At 44.2% G+C, this 27,730-nt stretch overlaps 1 protein-coding gene across 2 annotated transcripts; it reads right to left on the bottom strand.

The window, feature by feature from the left end:
* On the bottom strand, positions 1 to 25,783 carry Rab5b (RAB5B, member RAS oncogene family). Of its 2 annotated transcripts, XM_070042705.1 has the most exons (7): positions 25,678 to 25,782; positions 24,501 to 24,579; positions 6,952 to 7,214; positions 4,658 to 4,809; positions 4,045 to 4,167; positions 3,406 to 3,499; positions 1 to 2,564 (listed from the first exon to the last, which is right to left on the bottom strand). In XM_070042705.1, the coding sequence occupies exons 3-7, from the start codon at positions 7,112 to 7,114 to the stop codon at positions 2,449 to 2,451; spliced, it is 648 nt and encodes a 215-aa protein (XP_069898806.1). In that variant the 5' UTR covers positions 7,115 to 7,214; positions 24,501 to 24,579; positions 25,678 to 25,782; the 3' UTR covers positions 1 to 2,448. The 2 variants fall into 2 exon arrangements, with proteins under 2 accessions (XP_069898806.1, XP_069898798.1); XM_070042697.1 differs by lacking the exon at positions 24,501 to 24,579 and having other exon boundaries at positions 25,678 to 25,783.
* Positions 25,784 to 27,730: the final 1,947 nt, after the last annotated feature.

Genomic DNA, 27,730 nt, shown 5'->3' with positions numbered 1-27,730 from the left:
TACATTTTTCTTTTTTTTCCTTTTTACTTACATTAAATACATCAGTAAATCAGCAGTCGCATTCTGTTACCACGATTGTTATGTTGGAAGGAGAGAGGGAAAGAAAGGCAAATGCTTTCTCAGAAGCAAAAAAGAGAGACACCCCTTCCCCTTAAAAAAAAAAACTGATTAGAAGAAAAAAAATGAAGAGCTGGGAAATAAAAAACTAAAATCCCCAACCCCAACAGTGCTCAAAGGAGGGCAGAAGAGCCGGTAGGAGTAGAGGAAAGGCAGCAGATAGGCCTGGAAGCTAAGGCCAATACTGTTCCTAAGAGGGTGAGGAATGGGGAATCCTGGGAAAGCATTTCCCCAGCCCCAAGGCAATGAAATATCTTCACTCCTGCTCCATGATGAAAGCTGCATGGAGAATTTCATTTCTTAAGAGACTTACAGAGCCATCCTAGTTCTTCCACTTGTAAAAAGGATGCACTGAGTGCTTTGAAGAACTAATGGGTTCTGTGGAAGAAAGGGGAAATATATGTGTAGTTCAGGGCCATGGGAACTAAGGCTGCCCCTGGAAAAGGAAGGAACTGAGGCCTAAGTGGAAGAACCAAAGCTGGGTCTTTCAGCATCTCAACTTCATGCATTTCTCAGCTGCTCTGGGACAGAGGCCATTTCCAAGCCATAAGGGGAGAAAGATTCCAATCCTGGGTTACTGTGGCTTTTCCTGTCTTTTGTCCCCAGAGTTTAAAAAAAAAATAAACAAACTGGGCTAGAACAAGAGGTAACTTAAAAGAGTTCTTTCTCACCTTGATAGCGTCCCACAGACATCCTAAAACACCTGATGAAGGATGTGAAGAGAGGCTAGAGACTTAGAAAGAACCAAAGTCCTTTGATGATGTGAGACAGTTGTAAGGAACCTTCAGTGCTAGTCACTTCCTGTCCACAGAAATAGGTGGTATTATATGAGGGAGGCCTCAGTAGGCCTTTGTGGTATTAGCCCCTAGTGGTACATAAAGTAAACCACGGGTTGCATGGGAGGATAGGTATGGTAGGATTAGAATGGAGGAGATAACATAAGAAGAAAATGGGCCTGATGGGAGGTAGGAAATACACTATACAGTGAGAATAAAGATTTTACCTATTTACAGGGAAGTAGAAAAGACATGGTCATGGATAGTAAATTGAGTGTGAAACCCTGGAAAAGGATAGAAAGCTTCTCCCTTTTGTCTGACTTCTCGGCCTGGGCTATCCTGAGGCCACTCTCCAGTTGCTTAGTTAATTCTCCAGTAAAGGCAACCTATATCCAACAGCTAGGCTGGCAAGAGCAGAGGTTACAAATCAGAGTAGGAGGAAGCTAGCAGTGGATACTGGGCTTGGGTAGCTGCCACAGGTCCTGCTCTCTGCAGCCTCTCCCCAAACCTCATGTATCTCAGATTCCACTGAATTAAAAAGGCTGGAGGACAGGCAAAATCAGTCAAAAACCCTGTAAAACAAGCGTCCTGACTGAATCACCATCAGTTAAAGTGCAAACTGCAGGGGAATATGGTATATGGAGGTGAGGCCATCTTAAGGCCAGGGGTGGAGGGGAAATGCATATGTAGAACTCAGAGGATGGGCATCAGAAACTGGTTCCCCCCTCCAATTAGATCACAGCAGAGCCAAAGGTGCAGGCAACCAGTGAAGATTCTTTGGAGGACTCTGGGATCTGATCCCCAATCTATGAGGCTGGGTAAGGGAAAACTGGGCCTTGGAAGAGTTCCAGAACCATAGCTCCCCTTCCATCTGGTTAGCTAACAATATATGACTCCCATGTGGCCTGAGAGTTTGCCTCCCCATTCTCACCTCTAACTAGGAACACCCCTCCACAAGGCCAACTCATGGATTCTGCAGTGTTTTCAACTATGAGAAACGCCAACTCAATAAAAACAAAAGGAAATATTTTCTTACTTCCTCCTGCTCTGGGCCTTCCTCTCCCTCCAGGGCATATAAATGTTAACTGACCTAGAAATCTCCCTTCTTAGTTCCTGGGTTCACCACCTTCTCCATCCTGGGAAGAGAAGAGGATCAAGAACAGGGATTGATCAAAAGTGGAAGGGAGGGGAGGGGCAGGAGACAAAAAGTATGTTCTGAAAAAATGGGAAAGAAAATAGAGGAGGAGGAAAGATAAAGTAGGTCACTGTCTTGCACCTATAATACAAAGTGGAGAAAGTTTGTTTTGGAAGGTAAGTCCTGGGGGGATTTGACCCCCAAGCCCCAGAGTACGGGGTAGGAGGCCAGTGGCAACAGCTGCCTGGTGTTGGTTGCTGAAGCGTTAAAAAGTGCCATGATGGAGCTGTCAGGAGGCAGCCCTTGGGAGCCAGGGCTCAGTGTGCTGTTACCGTAGGGGCTGTGTGCTGAGGGGTGGGGATGGAGGTTATTTCTTAGCTGTCGTGCTAGCTCCACATTTGTTTGCTGCTAGCCACCCCCTCAGTTGCTACAACACTGGCTCTTGTTCTGCTGGGACTGCTCATGGAGATCCACACCCCGGCTTCGGCCTGCTGCACCCCCCAGATTCTGGGGTTCACTCTTTGGCAACTTCTTAGCTAAAGATAAAAAGAAGGAAACAGTAAGAAAGATTTTTACAGCTGGGTGTACACCTATAATCCTAGCTACTCAGGAGGCTGAGATCTGAGGATCATGGTTCCAAGCCAGCCAGGGCAGGAAAGTCTATGAAGACTATAAACCACTCATAAAACTAGAAGTGGCTCTGTGGCTCAAGTGGTAGAGCGCTTGCCTTGAGCTGAAGAGCTGAGGGACAGCGCCCAGGCTCAGAGTTCCTATGATCCACATTAAAAAAAAAAAAAAAAAAAAGATTTTTCTCATTTACACACATACACAAATAGATAAAGCAAGAGATTACAAGAATGTTCAGAAGAGGGGACAATTCACTGTGCAAACTATATAGAACACAAGGAGGCTAAAACTGCAGCAAAAGGATAGAGGTCACAATAGATAGCTAAGGTATTTCCACACCTCTTTTTTTTTTTTTTTAAATGGGACTTGAACTCAGGACCTGGGTGCTGTTCCAGAGCTTTTGTGTTCAAGGCTAGTGCCCTACCACTTGAGCCATAGCTCCTCTTTGGGCTTTTTGGTGATTAACTGGAGATAAGAGTCTAGGGACTTTCCTTCCCCAGGCTGGCTTCCGTGATTCTCAGAGCTCAGCTTCCTGAGAATAACTGTGATTACAGGTGTACAATACTCAGAATCAAAATGTAAAGCCTTGCACCTGCAAGGCAAGTACTCTGCCACTGACCTGCACCCCCAGCCTGATACTTCAAGTTATTACAAGAGCAGACACTCCTACCTATCCTTGGTTTGGTCAGTGATGACCTTACTTTATAGACAAGGGACAGATAGGATAACCTTAGGATGTTCTGACCTTACCTATTGCCAGGAAGAGATCATTCACGTTCATAGCTGTCTTGGCTGAAGTCTCCATAAACAATAAGCTGTTGTCATCAGCATATGCCTGAGCCTCCTGCACGGAATGGGAGAAATACTTGCTTTTTCAGTCTCATGAAGTTCCAAGGCTAGACAAGATACTAGATTTCCTCCCGTTAATTAATGGCCCTCCTGCCATATGACACTGGACTCATAATTTAGTAATGATCCCTCAGGATAAACCCATGTTCACTGAGTTCAACAAACAGATGTCAGAAATCTTAGTTAGGGGAAGTAAGGTAAGTGAGCTTTTTGGTTCTAACACTTTTTGGGGCTTTTTGGTTCTAACACTTGAGTAGATCTGTTACCTCAAATTTAGCTGCTCCCTCCATATTTTCACACTGGAAGTACCACAGCTGATACTTTCCTACCACTCTGCTCTAGGATTTTCTTCTGATTCCTCTAAAATCTGGATGTCACTAGGGTCACAGTGTTGCTGTATTTAATGTGGTATAGAATGGAGAATGAGACAATCAATGTCCTCACGTGAGTTTTTTGGAGACGGCTGGTTTGGAAAAGTCCCACATACAGAGGGAGTGTATTAAGAGGGAGTGTATTAAGAGACTTCATGGAGCAGCTTACCTCATACTCCACCATGCGCTTATTGGCCAGGTCAGCCTTGTTTCCTGCCAGGGCAATAACAATGCTAGGACTGGCCTGCCGCTGTAGTTCCTTCACCCAGGTCTTTGCTCGGGCAAACGTTTCCTAAGAAAATATTAGGAAGAGAGTGAGTAGATGGAAAGATAGACCAGCTACAACAAACTCCATGAAAGCTAATCTACAACTCACTAAAAGGCACAGGTCTCATAATTCATTACCACATCTTAGCCCTTGGTATTCTTATTTTGTTATTTCAAGAACTTGTTTCCTCTCCCCCATTTCATTTAATTCCTATAAATAAAAGCAAGGACAGCCAGGCGCTGGTGGCTCAGGCCTATAATCCTAGCTACTCAGGAGGCTGAGATCTGAGGATTGTGGTTCAAAGCCAGCCCGGGCGGGAAAGACCATGAGACTCTTATCTCCAATAAATCACCAGAAAACCAGAAGTGGTGCTGCGGCTTAAGTGGTAGAGTGCTTGCTTTGAGCTGAAGAGCTCAGGAACAGTGCCCAGGCCCAGAGTTCAAGCCCCACAACTAACCCCCCCCCCAAAAAAAAAAAAAAAAAAAAGCAAGGACAGTCTTTTCAGCTCACTTACCTGATTAGTAATATCATAAACCACAATTGCAGCTTGGGCACCCCTGTAGTACATAGGGGCTAAGCTGTGGTATCGCTCCTGCCCAGCTGTATCCCAGATCTCAAACTTGACTGTTGTATCATCTAGACAAACGGACTGGGTGAGGAAGGCCGCTATGGATAATAGAGGGGAAGAAGTTGTAAGTAGAATGAAGAATGGGAACATAACACCCCTTTCAGAGGATCTCCATTCTCAGTCTAAGATAAATTGCTATACAGGATGCTCAGCCACAGGTTTACTGTTCTCCTGTGAACAAGATTAAGATTGTCTTTGGCCAAGAAATTCCTATCAAGAACTTCTCTAAAGAATGGTCACTTAAACTGTAAGGGAGAAGGTACACGATTGACTCTGATACCAGTCATCCTTTTAACCGAACTAGTGGGGACAACAAATAATGACAGAGACAACAACTTCATAAGATTTTTTTCCCCCCAGTCATGGGACTTGAACTCTGAGCCTGGGCGCTGTCCCTCAGTTCTTTGGCTAAAGGCTAGCACTCTACCTCTTCAGCCACAGCCCTACTTCTGGTTTTCTGGTGATTTATTGGAGATAAAGAGTCTCATAGACTTTCCTGCCTGGGCCAGCTTTGAACCGTGATCCTCAGATCTCGGCTCCTTGAGTAGCTAGGATTACAGGTGTGAGCCACCAGCTCCCTGCACTTCATAGGATTTTTATAACAAGATTTAAAAAGACTAATTAGAAAAACTTAAAGCTTGATGGCAGGTCATAGTCATCAATATCTGGCTAATTTTTTTTTTTTTTTTTGGTCAGCCGTGGAGCTTGAACTCTGGGCCTGGGCGCTGTCCCTCAGCTCTTCAGCTCAAGGCAAGCGCTCTACCACTTGAGCTACAGCGCCACTTCCGGTTTTCTGGTGGTTTATTGGAGATAGGAGTCTCACGGTCTCTCCTGCCCGGGCTGGCTTTGAACCGCAATCCTCAGATCTCAGCCTCCTGAGTAGCTAGGATTACAGGCGTGAGCCACCAGCGCCCGGCTTCACTTGCCTTTTTCACTTATGGCTGATACTCTACTACTTGAAACATACCTCCAGCCCTGTTTTTTGCTAGTTACTTGGAAAGATAGTCTTGTGATTGGTTTCACACCTCAATCCCCTAGGTTTTGGCCTCCTGAGTAAGCTAGGATTACAGGCATGAGCCATCAGGGCCTGACTTTCGCCATTATTTTTTTCTATCACCACCTGCTACAGGACATTCCACTTTCAAGATGACTGGTAAAAGGGGGAAGGAGCAAAATGGACATTCTCATAAAAGATCCTCTATTGAGTTAGCTATTTCAAGCTAGTTACAGGGAGAGGGTAGCAAAAATAGAAAAGGCAGGTGCCTTTTATATTTGGTATTGATTCCAGACTTTTTTTTTTTTTTTTTTTTACTAGCTATGTGTAGCAAAATCATCTAAGGAGTTTTTCCAGACATATGCCTATGCTATTGCCACTAACCTCACCCTGCCACCAATATTAACCAGCAGATCTCGAGTATAGCCCAAGTATACACTGGTTAAAAATGCTCCCAGGGCAATTCTATTTATTTATTTATTTAGACTAGTACCATGGCTGAACTCAGGGCTCTATGACTTCCCACATCTTTTCTTTCTTTTCCTGCTCAACTTTTTCCTTCACAGTGAATGCACTACCGCTTGTCACGTCTTCAGTCTAGCATTTTTGATAGTTAATTGGAGATAGTCTTGTGAACTTTTTTTTTCTGGGGCTGGCTTCAAACCTTGGTCTTCAGATCTCTGCTTCTTGGACAGCTATAACTATAGGTGTGAGTCACTAGTACCTGACTCTTGGGCAACTCTTGATATAATTTTTTTTTAAACCATGAATCATTGTTGCAAATCAAGAATTCCTTATATAGCTCAGGATGGCCTGGAACCTGCTGCAATCTTCCTGTCTCAGACTCTTAAGTGCTGGTATTACAGGCATGAGACACCAGATCCAGATCCAAACCAACTTTTATCTGCTCAAGATGTCACTCAGCTGAACCTGTCACTAAGATGACAAGGAGTAGGATTAAGTGATTTTTCCAGGTCTACAAAGTTTATTTTCTTTTTTTTTTCTAGAAAGTAAAAAGATGAACACCTGATTTTTGGTGTTTATGGAAATTGTTTGTTTTTATAAAGGTATCTATTCCTGGGGTAATGAATAGTGTTAAGAAGGCCAGATCCATAATCAGGTCCTATTATCTCCCTCCTATGTACCTTACAAATTATTGGATCTCTTCTTTCTCTGAAGTACTTACCTCCAATGGTACTCTCCTGGTACTCATGGAACTGTCCTTTGACAAAACGTAATACCAGGCTAGACTTCCCCACTGCAGATTCCCCCAGCAGGACCAATTTAAATTGGCATATTTTGCTGGCCTGGGGCTGCCCATTGGGCCTGGCCGTACTTCTGCTAGTCATGGCCAGATTATTAGAGTGGGAAAGGGTAGAGGGAGGGGGATGCCACAAAGCGGCAAAGGGGGGAAGGGGGAGGGGAGGGGACTTCCAGGATTCAACAGTCCTGCAAGAAAAAAGTGGAAAAAAAATTAGACACAGATCCATTGCAGGTACAATTGCTTTTTGGAGGAAGGGCAGAATCTCTTCATTTTCTTGATCCTCTGAGGATTTTCCATCATTGAAAAGTTACAAATCTAAGAAGTTCCCTGACAGCTAACAATTAGCTTTAAGAGTGGGGACAATGAATAAAAATTGCTTCTAAGAGTTAGCTCTATAACAAAGTCTGACTGACAGGGAGCTGAAATGGGAGACTGAAAACAGAGCTTTAATCCCAACTAACTCCTCATAAAGTCTTCAAAGGTTTGTTTGTTAGTTTCTGAGTGACAACAAATTGGTCAGCCTTCAGTTAGTCTGGATTTACCCCCAAGTACCCTAGATATTCAGTGTCTCCTTGGTATCTCAATGCCATGAGTTTTATTTAGTTCTCAAAATGAGAGATTTTTCTAGGGAGATTTTTCTAGGGGTGAGGACATCTCCTCTCCTAAGGATTTGAGGTAGCATCTGGTTCTGTATTCATCTATCTTGACATTTCCAAAGATCTTATCAGAGTCCTATTCTTTCTCATTTCTGGTTATAGGTGAGGAAAGAAACAACCCACAGCTGGGCACTGGTGGCTCACACCTGTAATCCTAGCTACTCAGGAAGCTGAGATCTGAGCAACCCAGTTCAAAGCCAGCCCGGGCTGGAAAGTCCGTGAGACTCTGATCTCCAGAAAACCGGAAGTGGCACTATGGCTCAAGTGGTAGAGCGCTTGCCTTAAGCTGAAGAGCTGAGGGACAGTGCCCATGCCGAGTTCAAGCCCCAAGACCACCACCACCAACAACAACAACAACAAGAAGAAACGAAACACAACCCACAGATCTATCACATTTGGTATCAATTTTTCACTTCCCCAAGTCTTGAGAGTCTATCAAATCTAGGTCTGAAAGCTTGACCTACTCTCAGCTTGCAGCTGTCTTGCTGATGCCTAGAGATTAAGATTACCCTCCACACCAAAGAGGCCTAACAGCTATAGCCCTCCAAACTAGAGGTAGAGGAAGGCTTATCTCTAAACACAAACAATCAAGACTTAATTAAAGAATAACTGAATCAACTCCTCTTCCCTCTTCAAAGGTTAAGAAAGCTGCTGGAAGCAGGAAGCTATCAGACAAAAAGTGGCTCTCAGATTCTAGTCAAACAAATCTAAATATCTTCCATCATCTTTACTACAGAGAAAGAAGGAGTTAATGAGGGAACAATAAACAAAAATATCTCTCTAAAATGGTGCTTTGTTTGAGTTATTCCTTTTCCTTCTCCAAGGCTGATATCCTAGTGACTCCAAAGACATCACACTCTTTTTTTGCAGGGGGGGGGGAGGGGAGAGGCTAGCGCTCTACCACTTGAGCCACAGTGCCACTTCTGGCTTTTTTTCTTTTTGCTTATGTGGTTCTGGGGAATCGAACCCAGGGCCTCATGCATGCAAGACAAGCGCTCTACCACTGAGCCACCTTCCCAGCCCCTCCTTTTTATTCTTTTTTTTAGGACAGAGTCTTGCTACTTTGCCTAGGCTGGCCTCAACTTCCTGCTCTATTTCAGCAAGTACCACTATGCCTATATTTTGGACATCCTCATTATAAAGTTTCTAACTTCTTCTTTTTTTGGGGGGTGTCCGGTCGTGGGGCCTGAATTCTGGGCCTGGGCGCTGTCCCTCAGCTCTTCAGCTCAGGGCTAGCGCTCTACCACTTGAGCCATAGCACCACTTCCGGCTTTTTTTCTTTTTGCTTATGTGGTGCTGAGGAATCAAACCCAGGGCCTCATACATGCAAGGCAAGCGCTCTACCACTGAGCCACCTTCCCAGCCCAAAGTTTCTAACTTCTTTCTTTGTGTCAGTTTTCTCAAGTTGAACAAAATATATTGATGGAGCTGGGCATTGGAGGCTCATACCTGTAATCCCAGCTACTCAGAATGCTAACCATCAAAAAGCTGAAAGTGGGGGTGTGGCTCAAGTGGTAGAGGGCCAGCCTTAAACAAACAAACAGACAAACAAAAAAGCCAAGCAAGAACTTGAGGCCCTGTGTTCAAGCATACACACAAACAAAATATGGCTTTATATTTCTGCATAAAGACATGGAAGTTTTATCATACGGTAGATTCCATCTGTTCACTCCACTTTTCTTAGTTGTCCTACATGCAAGTTCATGTTTTTAATGCTGTCTGTCTTCTGTGCTGTTCCTGTAAGTTTGCTATTAAAATACATTAAATTATTAAAAAAAAAAAAAAAAAAGACATGGAAGAGCCGGGTACCGGTGGCTCACGCCTATAATTCTAGCTACTCAGGAGGCTGAGATCTGAGGATCACGGTTCAAAGCCAGGACGGGCAGGAAAGTCCATGAGACTCTTATCTCCAATAAACCTCTCGAAAACTGGAAGTGGTGCTATGGCTCAAGAGGTAAGGTGCTGGCCTTTAGCTGAAAAGCTCAGGGATAGCGCCCAAGCCCAGAGTTCCAGCCCCACGACAGACAAAAAAAAAAAAAAAAGACATAGAAGAAGGTTGGGAATATTGCTTAGTGGTAGAGTACTTGCCTAACATGCATGAAGCCTGGGGTTCAATTCCTCAGTACCACATAAACAGAAAAAGCCAGAAGTGGCACTGTGACTCAAGTGGCACAGCGCTACCCTTGAGTCTAGAGAGGCTCAGGGACAGTGCCCAGGCCCTGAGTTCAAGCCCCAGGACTGACCAAAAAAAAAGAAGAAAAAAAGGCATGGATGAATACACATGCTTCTGTTAAGAGCAGTCACTTTTTTCCCCCCCCTTTTGGTACTGAAGCTTGAAGTTAGAGCCTTGTACTTGCTAGGAAGTTGCTCTACTACTCATGTCAGACTCCCAAAGACCCTCTTTTTTCCTTTATATTTTAGATAGGGTTTTTCACTGTACCTTGGCCAGTATTTCTATCTATGCCTCCTGAGTATCTGGGATTACATGCATGTACCACCACACCCAGCTTCAATCACCACCACACCCAGCCTAACAATGGTAACTACTGAGGAAAGTAAAATTAAGGTGAGCAGTATGTGAAGGAATTCCAATTGTTTTCATTCTCCCCAATCCTTTCTTTTCAATTAAAGTATATAATTATACATAATTATGTAATATATACTATGCGTTTTACTTCTTTTTTTTTTTTTTTAACCTTTTTAAGGTGTTGGAGATGTGCATAAAGACAAAGACTCTACCACTAAACTACACTCACAGACCTTGGGTTTTTCACTTTGCAGCACAAGCTGGCCATAACTCTTGAGTTACTCCTGCTTTCTTTCTTTTCTTCTTTTTTGTGAGTCATGGGACCTGAACTCTGGGCCTGGGTGCTGTCCCTCAGCTCTTCAGCTCAAGGCTAGCACTCTACCACTAGAGCCACAGCGCCACTTACGGCTTTTTCTGCTTATGTGGTGCTGAGGAGTCAGGGCCTCATGCATGCTAGGCAAGCACTCTACCACTGACCCACCTTCCCAGCTCTGCCTCTGCTTTCTGAGTGCTAAGATTACAAACATGAACTACCCACCTCCAAGCTAACTTTTTTTTTTTTGGTTGGTCCAGGAGCTTGAACTCTGGGCCTGGGCGCTGTCCCTCAGCTCTTCAGCTCAAGGCTAGTGCTCTACCACTTGAGCCACAGCACTACTTCTGGTTTTCTGGTGGTTGATTGGAAATAATAGTCTCATGGACTTTCCTGTTGGGGCTGGCTTTGAACTGAGAGGCTCAGATCTCAGCCTCCTGAGTAGCTAAGATTACAGGCATGAGTCACTGCTGCCCAGCTTCAGCTAATTTTTTTGGCACTAAGAATTTGAACTCAGGACATTACACTTGTTAAGCAAGTATTCTATCACTTGATCTATGTCCCTAACCCTTTTTTTCAAATAGGGTATTGACTTTATTCCTAGCTGGACTGAACAATCCTATTTACATATACTGTATAACTGCGATGAAATGCTTTCGCATCTAGATTTTTACTGGTCTTTTTAGCCTGGCGCCAGTGGCTCACGCCTGTAATCCTAGCTACTCAGGAGGCTGAGATCTGAGGATCATGGTTCAAAGCCAGCCTGGGCAGGAAAGTCTACGAGACTCTTATCTCCAATTAATCACCAGAAAATGGGAAGCAGCACTGTGGCTCAAGTAGTAGAGTGCTCACTTTGAGCTGAAGAGGTCAGGGACAGTGCCCTAGGCCCAGAGTTCAAGCTCCATGTCTGACCAAAAAAAAAAAAAAAAAGAACTTTTTAGCCTGGTGCTGGTGGCTCACACCTGTAATCCTAGCTACTCAGGAGGGTGAGATCTGAGATCTCAGTTCAAAGGCAGCCTGGACAGAAATGTCCAAGGGACTTTTCTCTAACCAGCAAAAATCCAGAAGTCAGAAGTGTGGCTCAAGTGGTAAAGCACCAGCCTTCAGCAAAAAAGTCAAATGAGAGATGCATGTATATATGTATACATGCTTACACACACACACACACACACACACACACACACACACACACACACACACACACACACACACACACACACACACACGAGCTTTTTTTCCTGTGCTCACCCATCTTCCTGGTCTCTTTCCCTTGATAGTTAGGATTACAAGCATGCACCACTGGTGCCCCAATACTGGCTAATTTTTTTTTCTGGGGGGGGGCGGGTGTCAGTCATGGGGCTTGAACTCTAGGCCTGGGTGCTATCCCTGAGCTCTTCAGTTCACGGTGAGCGCTCTACCACTTGAGCCACAGTGCCACTTCTGACTTTTAAGTGACTAATTAGAGTTAAGAGTCTCATGGACGTTCCTGCCTGTGCTAGCTTTGAACTGCAATTCTCAGATCTTAGCCTCCTGAGTAGCTAGGATTACAGGTGTGAACCATCAGTGCCTGGCTTGTTTTCATTTTTCGCTGGTCCTGGGGCTTCAACTCAGGACCAAGGTGTTGTCTTTGAGCCTCACTGTGCTCAAGGCAGCGCTCTACCACTTAAGCCACAGTGCCACTTCTGGCTTTTTCTGAGTAGTTTACTGGTACTAAGAGTCTCATGGATTTTCCTTTTCTGGGCTGGTTTCAAACCATGATCCTCAGATCTCAGCCTCCTGAGTAACCAGAATTACAGGCATAAGCCACTGGTGCCAGGTGTTTTAAGCCAATATAGTACGCTTGAAAGCAACCTATGTCTTTTGCTGGTCATTTATGGGGTTGTACTCGGCCTGGGTGCTGTGCCTGAGTTTTTCTGCTCAAGGCTAGAGCTCTACTACTTTGAGCTACAGCTCCATTTCTGGTTTCCTGATATTTAGTTGGAGAGAAGAGTGTCTCACAGACTTTCCTGCCTAGGCTGGCTTTGAACTGCGACCCTCAGGTCTCAGCTAGGATCCAGGATTATAAGCAGCCAGTGCCCAAGTTTTTTGGTTTTTTTTTTTTTTTAATGGTATGGGAGTTTGAGCTCAGGACTTGTTCTACTTGCTTGCTTGGCACTGTACCACTTGAGTCACACCTCCAGCTTTTTATTGGTGATTTTTGGAGATGGAGTTTCATGGGCTTTTCTCTCTGGGCTGGCCTCAAACTTCAATTCTCTAGATCTCAGCCTCCTGGGTAGCTAGGATTACAGGCATGAACAGTAGGCACCTAGTTGAGGAGTCACTTTTAAATAACTTTTTTTTTTGTCGGTCGTGGGGCTTGAACTCTGGGCCTGGGCGCTGTCCCTCAGCTCTTCAGCTCAAGGCAAGCACTCTACCACTTGAGCTACAGCGCCACTTCTGGTTTTCTGGTGGCTTATTGGAGATAGGAGTCTCACGGTCCCTCCTGCCTGGGCTGGCTTTGAACCTCAATCCTCAGATCTCAGTCTCCTGAGTAGCTAGGATTACAGGCGTGAGCCACCAGCGCCCGGCTTAAATAACTTTTTAGTTACCTAAAATACATATAGAAGTATATTGCAAACAATAAGCAATATTTCTGAAATCATTCTGTCAGCAGGGCACATTGGCTCACATCTGTAATCCTAGCTACTCCAAAGCAGAGACCAGGAAGATCAATGATTCTAGTCCTGGCAAAGTTAGTGAGATCTCCATCTCAACCAATACAAGCTGAGTGTGGTAGCATGCAACTGTCATCCTAGCTACTCAGGAAAATAGGAGAATCACAGTCCAGGCCAGCCTAGGTATACATTCAAGACCCTATTTGAGGGCTGGGAAGGTGGCTCAGTGGTAGAGTGCTTGCCTTGCATGCATGAGGCCCTGGGTTCGATTCCTCAGCACCACATAAGCAAAAAGAAAAAAGCCGGAAGTGGCATTGTGGCTCAAGTGGTAGAGTGCTAGCCTTGAGCTGAATAGCTAAGGGACAGCGCCCAAGCCCAGAGTTCAGGTGCCACGACCGGACCCCCCAAAAAAAGAAAAGAAAGACCCTATTTGAAAAATAACTAACAAGCTGGTAGCTCACACTTATAATCCTAGGTCTTTAGGAGGCTAAACTCTTGAGGATCTTGGTTCAAAGCTACCCTGGATAGAGCTATAAGAGACTCTTCAGTTCACCAGCAAAAAACTGGAAGCAGAAATATGGCTCAAATAGTAGGGCACAAGCTGCGAGGAAAAAAAGCTGGGTGATGACAACAAGAGGCTCTTATTTCAACCCCCAGTACTGGCAGCAAAAATAAATGATAGCTAGAGCAAGTATACAATAAAAAAGGGTTAAGGGAAGGAGAACATGTCTCAAGAGACAGAGGGTACCGGGTGCGGGTGGCTCACACCTGTAATCCTAGGTACTCAGGAGGCTGAGATCTGAAGATTCTGGTTTAAAGCCAGCTTGGGCGGGAAAATCCACGAGACTCTGATCTGCAATAAACCACTGGAAAACCAGAAGTGGTGCTGTGGCTCAAGTGGTAGAGCACTCACCTTGAGCTGAAGAGCTCTGGGATAGCACCCAGGCCCAGAGTTCAAGCCCTAGGACCAACCAAAAGAGAGAGAGAGAGAAAGGCATGCCTAGTAAGCATAAGCCTGAGTTTACACTCCTTCACTACTATCCAAAAAAAAAATTACTCTGTGAAAATTTCACTTATATGTGTATTTTAAGTATATATAAGAGTATATTTAAGTATATATATATTTAAGTATATATAAGAGTTATATATGATGTCAGATTTTTTAAACTATAAGTCATGATCAAAGTTCAAAAATGTCTTAAGAGAAGAATGATACTGAAAGATGGGTCATCAGGGTCTCTTGACAGCTTATAGTTGTGGATGCTATTTTTTTTTTTTTTTGGTCGGTCGTGGGGCTTGAACTCTGGGCTTGGGCGCTGTCCCTCAGCTCTTCAGCTCAAGGCGAGCGCTCTACCACTTGAGCTACAGCGCCACTTCCGGTTTTTCTGGTGGTTTATTGGAGATAGGAGTCTCACGGTCTCTCCTGCCCGGGCTGGCTTTGAACCGCGATCCTCAGATCTCAGCCTCCTGAGTAGCTAGGATTACAGGCGTGAGCCACCAGCGCCCCACTAGTTGTGGATGCTATTAAAGCACTCCTAGGTGATATTCAGATGAAGGCTGAGTAAAATATGAAGGGTTGAAGGATCTCTCAATCCTGCTACTAAAATTACAGAGCAATCATGGAAAATGGGAAAACAGATTGAAACCCATGTGGTCAGGACTCTAGAATAAGCCTCAGTTTTCTCTGCATTGCCACTCAACTCACTGTGACTTAAGATTACTCATTCCCTCCCTTTGCCTTTTAGAAGCTCAGCTTATTTATAAAGATCTCTGGTGGTGGTGGTGGTGAAGACTAGTAAAATGCAGGAAGACCAGAATTTGAATTCACTAGTTCTGTGTACATTTAAGAAACTTGCTTTTCTCTTGTCTTTTTTTTTGGTCGGTTGTGGGGCTTGAACTCTGTGCTTGGGTGCTGTCCTTGTGCTCTTCAGCTCAAGGCGAGTGCTCTACCGCTTGAGCCACAGCGCCACTTCTGGTTTTCCAGTGGTTTATTGGAGATAAGAGTCTCACAGACTTTGCTGCCCGGGCTGGCTTTGAACCATGATTGTCAGATCTCAGCCTCCTGAGTAGCCAGGATTACAGGCATGTGCCACCGGAGCCCGGCTGAAACTTGCTTTTCTCTTAAGGAATTGGAGGATGAACCATTTCTAAAGACATATTTATATGGTACTTCATAAACAGTGGCCTATAGGAAAAGAGGATTGGCCAATGGAACTCTAACGTTAAAAGAGAACAGATGAGGTAACAGGAAAAAATAACAAACAATAAATTAATTAATCAGTTTTCTTCAAGGTAACAAACACACACAGAAGAAACAAGAGGAAAAATTCCAAGTTTTTCAATTGAATCCCTCACATTTTTATCTTTCAGAGCATGTGATTCAAGGGGCAGAACTTTATAAACCTAAATGTAACTATTATTCTACAATATGAAAGCATGGGAATTAGAATGGACTGAATTCTCATGGCTAAACACATCACTCTAGGCATGGGAAAACAGTAGGAGTTTGGGGGAGCGTGAAGACAAAAAGTTTCACAGGCTCACTTGGATTTACAAAGTCCTTGTCATTAACCCCCAGAGCCATAGCCCAAAAATCAGGTCAGCAAACTTTTTTTCTTTGGGTCCGGTTGTGGCGCCTGAACTCTGGGCCTGGGCGCTGTCCCTCAGCTCTTCAGTTCAAGGCTAGCGCTCTACCACTTGAGCCACACTCGCCACTTCTGGCTTTTTTCTTTTTGCTTATGTGGTGCTAAGGAATCGAACCCAGGGCCTCATGCATGCAAGGCAAGCGCTCTACCACTGAGCCACCTTCCCGGCCCCAGCAAACTTTCTTACTACTAAGCAACCTAGGATTGTTGGAGATTTGTAACTACTGGGTTAGAGAAGTCTACCTCCCACTCCAGGATATAAAATCAGGAATGTGTCATACTTTTTCTGTAGTTGATGGGATACTCATCTTTAATAATATTATGTTTATAAAGTCAATTTTTGTCCCCCCAGAACTGGGGTTTCAAACTCAAGGCAGGCACTCTACCAATTGGGCCACACCTCCAGCATTTTTATGCCACAGTTAAGAGTGTCAAAAGATCAGAAAAAAAATACATGAGATTCAATTGATTTGTCCTAGTGTAGTGGTGTATTTTTTGTTGTTGTTGGTTTGTTTTAGCCAAGAGTTGGTAATGGACAAGTGATCCATTCAAAGACAGAATCATAAAGCAAAGCAAATCAGTCAAGTGGTATGATATTTATTACCTTCCAACTTGAGGTAGTTTTTTTTTGTTTTTGTTTTTTATCCTTCCTTCAACACAGAAGAAATCAAATTTAAATTCCCTCAGAAGTATATTTCCACAAGAAAGGCTTATCAAAAACCCAATCAGCAGGGGGAATTGAGGCCTGACTATGGGTCAGCCTACTGGGGCAGGGTAAGGGTAGAAAATGTTCTTTAATATGGGCAGTTCTCCAAGCAATGCTGGAAAGTAGTATAACAGGAAAGATTTCTCAACCTGGCAATTCCAGCTAAAGTAACACTCCATTCCCCAGGCCCCCTTTTACTTGCTAGCTTTGAATCATACCAAATCTCTATATAAAGCCTCTAAAAGTCTATCACCTATCAGTAAACTGATCTAGCCTAGTCCCAAATATCGGCTGTATAAAGTCAGCTATCCAATAAAAAAAAAACATTCTAGACTGGGTGTAGGTAGCTCACCCCTGTTAATCCTAGCTACTCAGGAGGTTGAGATTTGAGGATCATGGTTCAAAGCCAGCCAGGGCAGGAAAGTCCTAGAGATTCTTATCTTCAATTAAGCACCAGAAAACTGGAAGTTAGGGGGTGGGAAGGTGGCTCAGTGATAGAGCACTTGCCTTGCATGCATGAGGCCCTGGGTTCGATTCCTCAGTACCACATAAGCAAAAAGAAAAAAGCCAGAAGTGGCACTGTGGCTCAAGTGGTAGAGTGCTAGCCTTGAGTTGAAGAGCTGAGGGACAGCGCCCAGGCCCAGAGTTCAGGCCCCACGGCTGGACCCCAACAAAACAAAACAAAACAAAACAACTGGAAGTTATGTTGTCGCTCAAAGTGGTAGAGTACTAGCCCTGAGTGAAAAAGCTCAGGGATAGAGTCCAGGCCCTGAGTTCAAGTCTCATGACTGACAAAAACAAAACATACAAACAAAAAAGAAAACCAGCAACAATCTATCATCTACATATAGTCTGGTCTGTATCTCATAGGTGAAGAAACTGAGGCACATAAAACTAATCAATTTGTCAGGTTTTACATAGTAAGCTATCACATTGCTGCTAAGAATCAAATATAAGCATTTCCACTCCCCGCCTACTTTTATTTTTTTTTTGAATACTCAAGTTTAGATTTTAATGTTTTGTTCTAGCTTTTTTGCTCAAAGCTAGCACTCTACTACTAAAGTCACAGCTCCACTTCTAGCTTTTGGTGGTTAACTGGAGATAAAGAGTTTAAGACTTTCCTCCCAGGGCTGGCTTTTTTTTTGGTCGGTCACGGGGACCAAACTCTGGGCCTGGGCGCTGTCCCTTAGCTCTTCGGCTCAAGGCTAGTGCTCTACCGCTTGAGCACAGCGCCACTTCCGACTTTTTCTGCTTATGTCGTGCTGAGGAATGGAACCCAGGGCCTCATGCATGCAAGGCAAGTACTCTACTACTGAGCCACCTTCCCAGCCCCTATGGGCTGGCTTTGAACCACAATCCTCAGATCTCTACCTCCTGGGTAGCTTACAGGTATGAGCCACTGGTGCCCAGCATTTATTTTTATTTGTTTGCCCAGCTGATCTCTTCTTTTTAGCATGCTTTAATTATACATAGTTATACAGGGGGGGTTCACTGTTATTTTTCCATACCCTTTACAATCAATTTCATCCCTTACCCCTCTCCCTGCTCCCTTCCAAAACAATTTCAACAGATTTCATTGTCTCTTTTTTTGTATGTGTGCTGGTACTGGGGCTTGAATTTAGGGCCTGGATGCTGTCCCTGTCTCTTAGGTTTTTCACTCAATGCTGGCATTCTACCACTTGAGCCATAGCTCCACTTCTGAATTTTGTTAATTAATTAGAGGTAACAATCTCATGGACTTTCCTGCCCAGGCTGGCTTTGAGCATCAATCTCCAGATCTCAGATTCCTGAGTAGCTAGAATGACAGGCATGAGCCACCTAATGCCCAGCCCATTATCCTATTTTCATAATTGCAAATAATGTACTTTAACATCTTTCATCTTTGTTACTCCAAACTCTCACTTCTTCTATATCACTGTATTTGTTTTTAATTTTAATTTTGAGACGAGGCCTTGCTATATAGCCTAAGCTGCCTTCAAACTAGATTCTGCCTGTTTCCTGAGTGTGGGTTCTACAGGCCTACACCAACAAATGTGACCTCCACTCAGTTTTTGTTTGTTTTGGGCAGTACTGGAGATTTGAACTCCAGGCCTCATGCTTGCTAAGCAGGTATTCTCCCACTTGAGCCAAATCCCCAACCCTACTCTACTTCTGGAAGCAGGAAATGTTAAACTCTAAAGAGGTTGTACCAGAACAGAAACAAGAGCATAGATTGGAAGGTTTACTTCGGTTCAGGTTACGTATATACTGGCTTCGAGATTAAAAGCAGCTTAGGAAGACCTAGACCTTCCCTGGAGATTGGGATCTCCACTATATTTCTGACAGAAAACACTTCTCTTTCAGGGAACTTCTCTTTCGGGGGGCTCATGCCTGTAATCCTAGATCTCAACAAGGTTGAGATCACAATTTGAAGCCCAGGGAGGGCAGAAAGTCCATGAGACTCTCATCTCCAATTAACCACCAAAAAGTTGGAAGGGAAACTGTGGTTCAGGTGGTACAGAGCTAGCCTTTAGCAAAAGAATTCAGGACAGTGAGTATCCAGGCCCTGAGTTCAAGCCCCAGTATCTGAAAACTAACTCTCTCTCTCTCTCTCTCTCTCTCTCTCTCTCTCTCTCTCTCTCTCTCTCTCTCTCTCTCTCTCTCTCTCTCTCTCTCTCTCTCCTCCACATCTTGACCAACCATCTGCCAAGATAGTTGGAATAAAAAAAGTACACCAAAGCTGGGTACCAGTGGATCACGCCTGTAATCCTAGCTACTCTGGAGGCTGAGATCTTAGGATCGAGGTTCAAAGACAGCCTGGGCAGGAAAGTCTGTGAAACTCTTTATTTCTTTTTTTTTTTGGTTGGTCATAGGGCTTGAACTGAAACTCTTATCTCCAATAAACCACTCAGAAAACCGGAAGTGGCACTGTGGCTCTGGCGGTAGAGTGCTCACCTTGAGCTGAAGAGCGCAGGGACAGCACCCAGGCCCAGAGTTCATGCCCCACAACCAACAGAAAAAAAAAAAAAAAAAAAAGTACACCAATGGGAGGCAGAAGGCAAGCTAACTTGCAGGCCTTGAAATTACCTTCATCCCTTCTCAACTTCGTTTTGACTCAAATCACCAAAATGTCTCTCTCTCCTCTCTTTTTTAACAGAGGTACTGGGATTTGAACTCAAAGTTTGAGCTTGACAGACACTTAAGCCAGGTCAACAATTCTAAATCAGCAAAATCTTGAACTAAGATAAAAAGTACTTAGCTAAGCTCTTTCAATCTGTTGATCCAGTATTATCCAATGAGTCACTGATTCAAATGAGAGTCTTTCTACTTCCCCCACCCTCTCCCTATTATTTCTCCAAGAGGCAAAAAGCACACTTATCTCTTATCAGCATCCTAGTACAAACTACCTATTATTGACCTAGGAAAGGTTGGATTGCCCTTCTCTACCTAGTCTCCCTAGAAAAATGTATCTCAGAAGGCAAGTACAAATGTCACCTTCTCTGTGAAATTGTATAATTACCTTCTCACCCCAGAATTCATCATTGCTTCCTCTAGTATTCCAAAGGATTCCAACAGTGTTAAGACGATATTTCTATCATACCATTTATTATATCATCATCTTTATTCATTTGTTATGCTATACTATGAACTCAAAAACTGGGGCTTAAAAAAAAATAACATTGGGGCTGGGAAGGTGGCTCAGTGGTAGAGCACTTGCCTTGCATGCCTGAGGCCCTGGGTTCGATTCCTCAGCACCACATAAGCAAAAAGAAAAAAGCTGGAAGTGGTGCTGTGGCTCAAGTGGTAGAGCACTAGCCTTGAGCTGAAGAGCTGAGGGACAGCACCCAGGCCCAGAGTTCAGGCCCCACGACCAGACCCAAATAAATAAATAAATAACACCAAGTTGGGTGCAAGTGGCTCATGCCTGTAATACTAGCTACTCAGGAGGCTGAGATGTGAGATGTGAGGATTGCGGTTCAAAGCCAGCCCGAGAAGTAAAGTCCAATTAACCACCAGAAAACAGGAAAACAGGAAATAGGGCTGTGGCTCAAGTGGTAGAGCATTCACCTTGAGCTGAAGAGCTCAGCGCCAACATCCAGGCCTAGAGTTCAAGCCCCATGGCTACCTCCACCACCACCACCACCACCACCACCACCACCAAATAACATTGTAACTTTTCAAAGCAGAATACAATGCCTGATTTCCAGTAGTTGCTTATTAAATGCTAAGTGAATTAAGCCAAAGTAAAACTTGTGGCCTCCTCTAATCAATTCTTGTTCTGGGCCATCTGGATGGATCTGTCTCAGGTCCACTTGGATATACACACATATATGTATAGGTGTATATACATATATATGTATTTTTTTTTGGTAGGATTGGGGTTTAAATTTGGCCTCACTAAGAAGGTGCTCTGCCACTTGAGCCACTCCACTAGTCCCTTTTAGTTGATTACTTTTGAGATAGGGTCTCAATTTTATGTCTGGGCCATATGGACTACAATTCTATTTATGCTTTCCTTTGTCACAGGGATGACCGAAGTGTACCTCTGTACCTAGCCACTGGGTAATACGGAATCTCCAGAACTTTTATGACTAGGCTGACTTCAAACTGTAATCCCCCATTCTACGCCACCCAAGTACCTAGGATTATAGGCTTGAGCCACCAAGACCAGCCAGGAATATTTTCAATAGGTCTGAGAGAATTAGTTCTCTCTCTGGGCCCCTTCAAGGCTCCTCCCACAAGGTCCTGTTGTAATTCACATGGGCTAACTGTTTTTCCTGCCATTGGTTACTATGCCCTGATGGCTTAATCACACCTGACATGTTGCCTTCCGACACACAGGCATCTGTGGCTAAAAACAAAAATCTCTGAATTTTCAAGTCACTACTTTAAAAGGTTTTGGGTCATTACAGTTAATTCCTGAACTTGAAAAACACATTTAAGGGCTGGGAAGGTGGCTCAGTGGTAGAGCGCTTGCCTTGTATGCCTGAGGCCCTGTGTTCAATTCCTCAGCACCACATAAGCAAAAAGAAAAAAAAAAAGCCGGAAGTGGCGCTGTGGCTCAAATGGTAGAGTGCTAGCCCTGAGCTGAAGAGCTGAGGGACAGCACCCAGGCCCAGAGTTCAGGCCCCATGACCGGACCCCCCCCAAAAAAAGAAAACATATTAAAAAAAAATAAATTTAAGCCACCACAGAACCTGAGCACATTCTGAAAAGGTACCCAACTGTCCCTGATCCAAAGCTGCAACCTCACCTAGAAATCTGTATCACTTTGCACACACTGTATCACTTTGCACACTTGGGTGACCCTTATTCTGCTTAGTTACTGTTGAATGAATGACTAAAGCTTTCCTAGAACACTCTTGGGAAGTAGGAGTGTAATATGGTGGATTTTATGGTATCCTTCCTCCCAGAGGGTGGTGGCATTTCCTTAGGTTCATTTTGGTTAGTTTCCAATCTGGTCATTCTTTCTTTCATTTTGCCTATGCTAGGAATCAAATACAAAACCAAACCATGCTAGGCAAGCACTCAAATACCAAGCCCCTTCATATCTGAAAGCTTTTAGGATTGTATATACAGTTGCTTCACATATCCCTCTAGGTTTCCTTTTAAGAAGTCAAATTTAGGGCTGGGAAGGTAGCTCAGTGGTAGAGTGGTTTGCCTTGCATGCATGAGGCCCTGGGTTCGATTCCTTAGCACCACATAAGCAGAAAAAGCTAGAAATGGTGCTGTGGCTCAAGTGGTAGAGCGGAGCCTTGAGCTGAAGAGCTGAGGGACAGTGCCCAGGCCTGGAGTTCAATCCCCATGACCAACCAAAAAAAAAAAATTGTATTCAAAAAAAGTCAAATTCAAAGTTGGGGAGCTGGTGTCTCACACCTGTAATCCTAGCTGCTCAGGAGACTGACATGATTCCAAGCCAGCCCAGATAGGAAAGTCCATGAGATGCTTATCTCCAATTAACCAGCAAAAAATGGAGCTGCTTCTCAAGTGGTAGAGTGCCAGCCTTGAGTAGAAAAAGCTAAGGACAGTGCCCAGGCCCTGAGTTCAAGCCCCAGTACTGGAACACACAAAAAAAGTTAAATTCACACAATACCCACACACAAGTAATCCATAGATGAGCAATCCTTGCTCTTATGCAAAGTAAAGGAAGTATGATTTCAAGGACAATGGCCTTCTCCAAATATAAAGTTGCAACTCCAGGTCTATGTTTGAAGTTACATGTTGATAATTCCACTCAGCTCTTACTTAATATGAAGAAGCTCTTGGAGAAAATATTTTGGGTCTCTAAGTATTATTTACATCTTACATTGTAACAACTTCAGATCCTTCTTTCCTTCCCTCTTTGTATTTCCCTGATTTGGGGCTAGGGAGTATCTAGCACCAGGCAGCACTGGAATTTGAACTCAATTACACAGTTGGTGCTCTACCACTGGAGCCATGCTTCCCACCCTACTTTTCTTTTTGCCCATCTTGGTGCCTGAACTTAGGGCCTGAGCACTGTCCCTGAGTTTTTGGACTCAAGGCTAGTACACGACCATTTGGGCCACAGCTCCATTTCTGGCTTTTTGGTGGTTAATTGGAGATAAGAGTCTCTTTGCCTGGCTGGCTTCAAATTGTGATCCTCAGATCTCAGTCTCTTGAGTAGCTAGATTTCAGGCATGAGCCACTGGTGCCTGGCTTCCACCCTGCTTTTAGCTGTTTTTTGTTTGTTTGTAACAAAATCACAGGCATTTCTTCCTGGGCTGGCTTTGAACTTCAATTTCAGCCCCTAAGTACTTAGAATTATTACCACAAGAGACATTGTTGACTGGCCCAGATACTTTCTTAAAAGCTTTAAGGGGAAAGTAGAAAAATTTCCTAAGATACTCCTATATCTGTCTTTCTTGAATGACCTAAGAAGTTTTCCTCTAAATCTTAGACAGTTAAGGGACAATTCATAATACCACCTTATTAACTGATCTTACTGGCTTTAAAAGCCCTCTCATAATGCACAGACTTCATACAGTGTTCAGCAGAAACCTCCATTCTAATTCTCCCCACTTTAGCTGTTCTCATCAGCTAAGCCAGTCCTAGAGAAAACTCTACAGATATGTATGTGCATTCATTCATCCTCTCTAATCTTTGACATTTTTATACCCTGATCTTTTTTTGTGTCCTGACCACTTTCAGGGGTATGGAAGGGAGAGTCAGTCAAATATTGTGAGACCAAAACCCAGAAGTTGTCAATTATCCCCCACAACAAAACATTCACCTTCATGTTTTGTTTCTTTTCTGACCATAAAAGAGAAAAACGTTTTGTCTATTTATGTGGACATCTTTAGACTACCTAGTGTACAACTCTGCGTATGTATTGAAGAAGGCAAATGATAATCCTGAGTACAACTCTCTCCTTGTCTGAATTTGATAAACAGCCTGAACTGTGAGAGAAGCACAATAAATAACACAGTATTATCCAAAAAGGGAAAACTATGGGAAAGAAAGAGACACCACAATGTAGGGAGAACATTTAAACAGAATTGCCTTTAGTGGCCCTTCCCCAAAAGACAGTGAGAATATTCTGGTTTGTCTCTGATCTCTGACTTTCCTAAATGAAATGTGTGGGAGAAAATATATTTCTTCACACTTCCGTACAACATAAATATTTAAAAATATGTATGCATTACTTTGTAATTTAAATTTTAGTAATACATTGGTTTAGGGGAGAAAGAGATGAAAAGTGTCCAAAGGGAAAATCTGAACGGTTCCAATCTGTGGAAGACTAAAAAGTGAACTGAACATTAAAAGTACAGGATAGAACTGAAACTTCTTTGTACAACTACTTAAAATAAAATAAAATACATGATAGAGAATCTACTTTTCTGAGTAATCCATTAGGTTCATCTTTTTCTATACTCCTCACTTCTCCCAATACCTCAAGGTTTGAATCAGTTTTCTAATCACACAGACACCTGGGCTCCAGAAAAAGTAGATAAAGCACAAGGGGTGATGCCAACCTTCCGGAATGGAATTTCTCACTGGTCCTCAAATCCCTTCCTCAGTATATCACCAGGACTGATGAACTCCATCACCTGTCTAGGAAATAGCCAAGTCTAAGTCTCATAGTAGTTTCACCAACTAAGGTTGGAAAATTTCTAGCTGACTTGTGATCTCTAAGCCCCTTTACATTCAGACAATGAAATAATTCTCCAATTATAGGAAAACAAGATCTGAGTAGTCACTATAGACCACATTATTAAGGTGGGGCAAGGGAAAGAAGCAGAAAAACATCCTTCATATTGAACTTCTTAGCTCTTTCAGCGAACATATAAACAGTAAGAAAAATTTAAAAAAAAAAAAAACCATTGCAGTCTAAACCATGAGGACATGAGAAAGTATAGAAGATGAGTTTGGAGCAGCCAATAATTAGGGAACAAGAAAAAAAAATTACTTTTGTCGTCACCTTCTTATTCTGGGACGACCAAAAAACAAAAAAACCACTTCAAGTCACCACATCTAAATACTAAAGGAACAAAGGAGTGAATACTCCTAAACCCACAGCGTCCAGAGACCCTGAAGCTTTCCCAGAAGCTCCCACAACTGTGAGAAGGCCATGCTTTCTGCTTCTAGTTCTTCAAGACTACCTTGGTTGGTCTTTTACATCAGGAATGTTCAAATCTCTCTCGGCTCCTCACTGTGGCACCCTAGCTTTATAACAGCCACTGTCCCAGGAAATAACGCCTCTGATCAGGTAATCACCCTTCTCAGGCCCTTCCCAAGAGACAGCTCTCAAGAGACCCCCCCCCCTTCCCCCAGCCTCAAGTTACCTTTGGGGCAGGGAGTCAGGGTTGACCCCCTCCTCCCCTGGGGCAAATGGGCTTACCTCACCCGTCCCTTTCCCCAGCTCCTCCCTCTCCAGCGCCTTTTAAAGAGTAATGAGGCCCGTCCTGCCCCACTCACAGGTTCAGGGCCTCCAGCACCCGCCGCCTCCCCAACTTCAGGCTCACAGCCCTCCAGATCCCCCTCCTCAGCGCCCCCACTAGGCCTGCAGGGACCCGGCCCCCTTCTCCCCTCTCCAATGGGCCGCCCTAACCCCCTCGCATAGGCCCAGACCCGCCTCTGGTCTCGGGTCAGGCTGTTCCCATCTCCCAGCACCTCCGCCTCTGCCCTTGTGGGCTCCATCTGCCTCAGTACCTGGGGCTCCGTCTCCTCCGTCGGGCCCAAGCCTGTGTCGAACAGACAAACAGCTGCAGTTCAACCAAACCCTCTTGCCCCTCCTCCTCCACCTCCACCACCACCACCACCTCCTCCTCCTCCTCCTTCTCCTCCTCCTCCTCCGGCTCGCCTTGGGGCGGGGAAACTTCAACCAATAGCCTACCCCCGAGGGCGGGTTTTATGTGCACTCATCTGCCAATCCTATAGGGAAAGGCGGGTCTCTTGAGGCGCTTCCACCAACCAGTACGAGTCAGGGACCCGACAGGCGGGGCCTCAAGCCAATAAATAGAGAGAAATCTTCAAGATGGACGAGGTGAGGAGCCAGTAAAGACCGAACTTCCAGAGACAGGGGGCGGTGCAGCATCGACAGGCAGATGTATTAGCCAACAAGAGCTCGACACTCGATGACCCCGCCTTTTGACTCATAAACATCTAATCAGGTGAGTGGTGGAGGCGGGTCAAAGCCAAATTTTAGCCAGTACTGCAAGAATTCCGTTCTTGAGTGACAGACAAGGGTTAGGAAGGCCACCACTGACCTTCGCCCCTCCCCCTGGGTTTGGCGGGGATTGCCCTAATGCCCTGCGCTCTGTGACAGATTCTCGGGATGCTCCTTTTCTAAGGACCTAGAGCCTGTGAATTTAAGATAACACTCACATCAGGGCTTTCCTCTTTTACAGAGGGCCATTTTTTAAGGTGGCCTTCGGGAAATCTGAGACATTTTTTTGGAGGAGACAAAAGCCAACTACAAAAGTGGTAGCTTGAAGACACTTTAACCCCTTCAGAGTATTTTTAAAAAATAATATATAGACTACCGACCTCTTGAATCATATTGTAAATATAAATTGAAGAATCTTAAGTAGGAGGCTGAGATCTGAGGATCACGGTTCTCAAGAAAGTGCCTGAGATTCTTACCAATTAACCAGCAAAAAATTGGAAGTGGCAATGGAAAAGCTCAGGGACAATGATCAGGCCCTGAGTTCAAGTCCTACGACTGACAAAGGAAAAAAAAAAGAATCTTTACAAAACTTTGCTGTTGCCGGGCACCGGTGGCTCACGCCTGTAACCTAGCTACTCAGGAGCCTGAGATCTGAGGATCGCTGTTGAAAGCCAGCCCCAAAGCCAACCTGGGCAGTAAAGTCGGTGAGACTCTTATCTCCAATAAAACACTAAGAAAACTGAAAGTGGCACTATAGCTCAAGTGGTAGAGTGCTAGCCTTGAGCTGAAGAGCTGAGGGACAGTGCCCAGGCCCAGAGTTCAAGCCCCACGACCGACAAAAAAAAAACAAACTTTGCTGTTTATAAAATCAGCTCTGGGCATTGTGAGACATGCCTGTCTACCTCAGGGAGACTGAGGCAGAGTTCCAGAACAAACCTACCAAGGTGAAATAGAGACCCTGTCTCAAAATATAAAATAAGCTGGGCACCAGTGGCTCTTATCTATAATCCTAGCTACTCAGGAGGCTGAGATCTGAGGATCACAGTTCAAAGCCAGCCTGGATAGGTAAATTCATGAAACTCTTATCTCCAATTAACTACCAGAAAACTGGAAGTGGCACTGTGGCTCAAGTGGTAGAGCACTAGCCTTGAGCTGAGGGACAGTGCCCAGGCCTAGAGTTCAAGCTCTCCAACTGACCAAAAAAAAAAAATTACACACACACACACACACACACACACACACACACACACGAGCACGAGCACTGCCAGTCGCTGGTGGTTCTGCTCTTATCATTCTAGCTACTACGGAGGCTGAGACCTGAGGAACAGGGAGATAGACGCCAGCAAGGCAGAAAAGTCTGTATTTCCAATTAACCAGCAAAAAGCTGAAAGTGAAGGTGTAGTTTAAGTGATGAGTGCCAGGGCCCTACTACAAAATCAAAAAGAAAAACTTAGGAGCTCACAGGAAAAGGCAAATGTTGAGAATTCGAATTCCTGCCCCCAACCATATTGGCTGGAACTACAATTCTGCAACGTGTACGTTGTATGTAGTTACTGGGATGGGAGGAGGGGAGTGTTTGCTGCTGTGTAAAGTAGG

The sequence above is a fragment of the Dipodomys merriami genome, unplaced genomic scaffold (assembly GCF_024711535.1).
Source record: "Dipodomys merriami isolate MVZ:Mamm:240054 unplaced genomic scaffold, mDipMer1.0.p SCAF_10, whole genome shotgun sequence".
In the NCBI taxonomy this organism is placed as follows: Eukaryota; Metazoa; Chordata; class Mammalia; order Rodentia; family Heteromyidae; genus Dipodomys; species Dipodomys merriami.
This window is presented reverse-complemented; position numbering and strand designations above follow the sequence as displayed.

What these genes read in the sequence shown, in the direction of transcription:
- Rab5b (XM_070042697.1), bottom strand. Translation starts at nt 7,114, where the DNA reads ATGACTAGCAGAAGTACGGCCAGGCCCAATGGGCAGCCCCAGGCCAGC. An exon ending in CCAGGAGAGTACCATTGGAG is followed by an intron (nt 4,810 to 6,951) that starts GTAAGTACTTCA and finishes TATTATCCATAG; the next exon opens with CGGCCTTCCTCACCCAGTCC. An exon ending in TTTATGATATTACTAATCAG is followed by an intron (nt 4,168 to 4,657) that starts GTAAGTGAGCTG and finishes ATATTTTCTTAG; the next exon opens with GAAACGTTTGCCCGAGCAAA.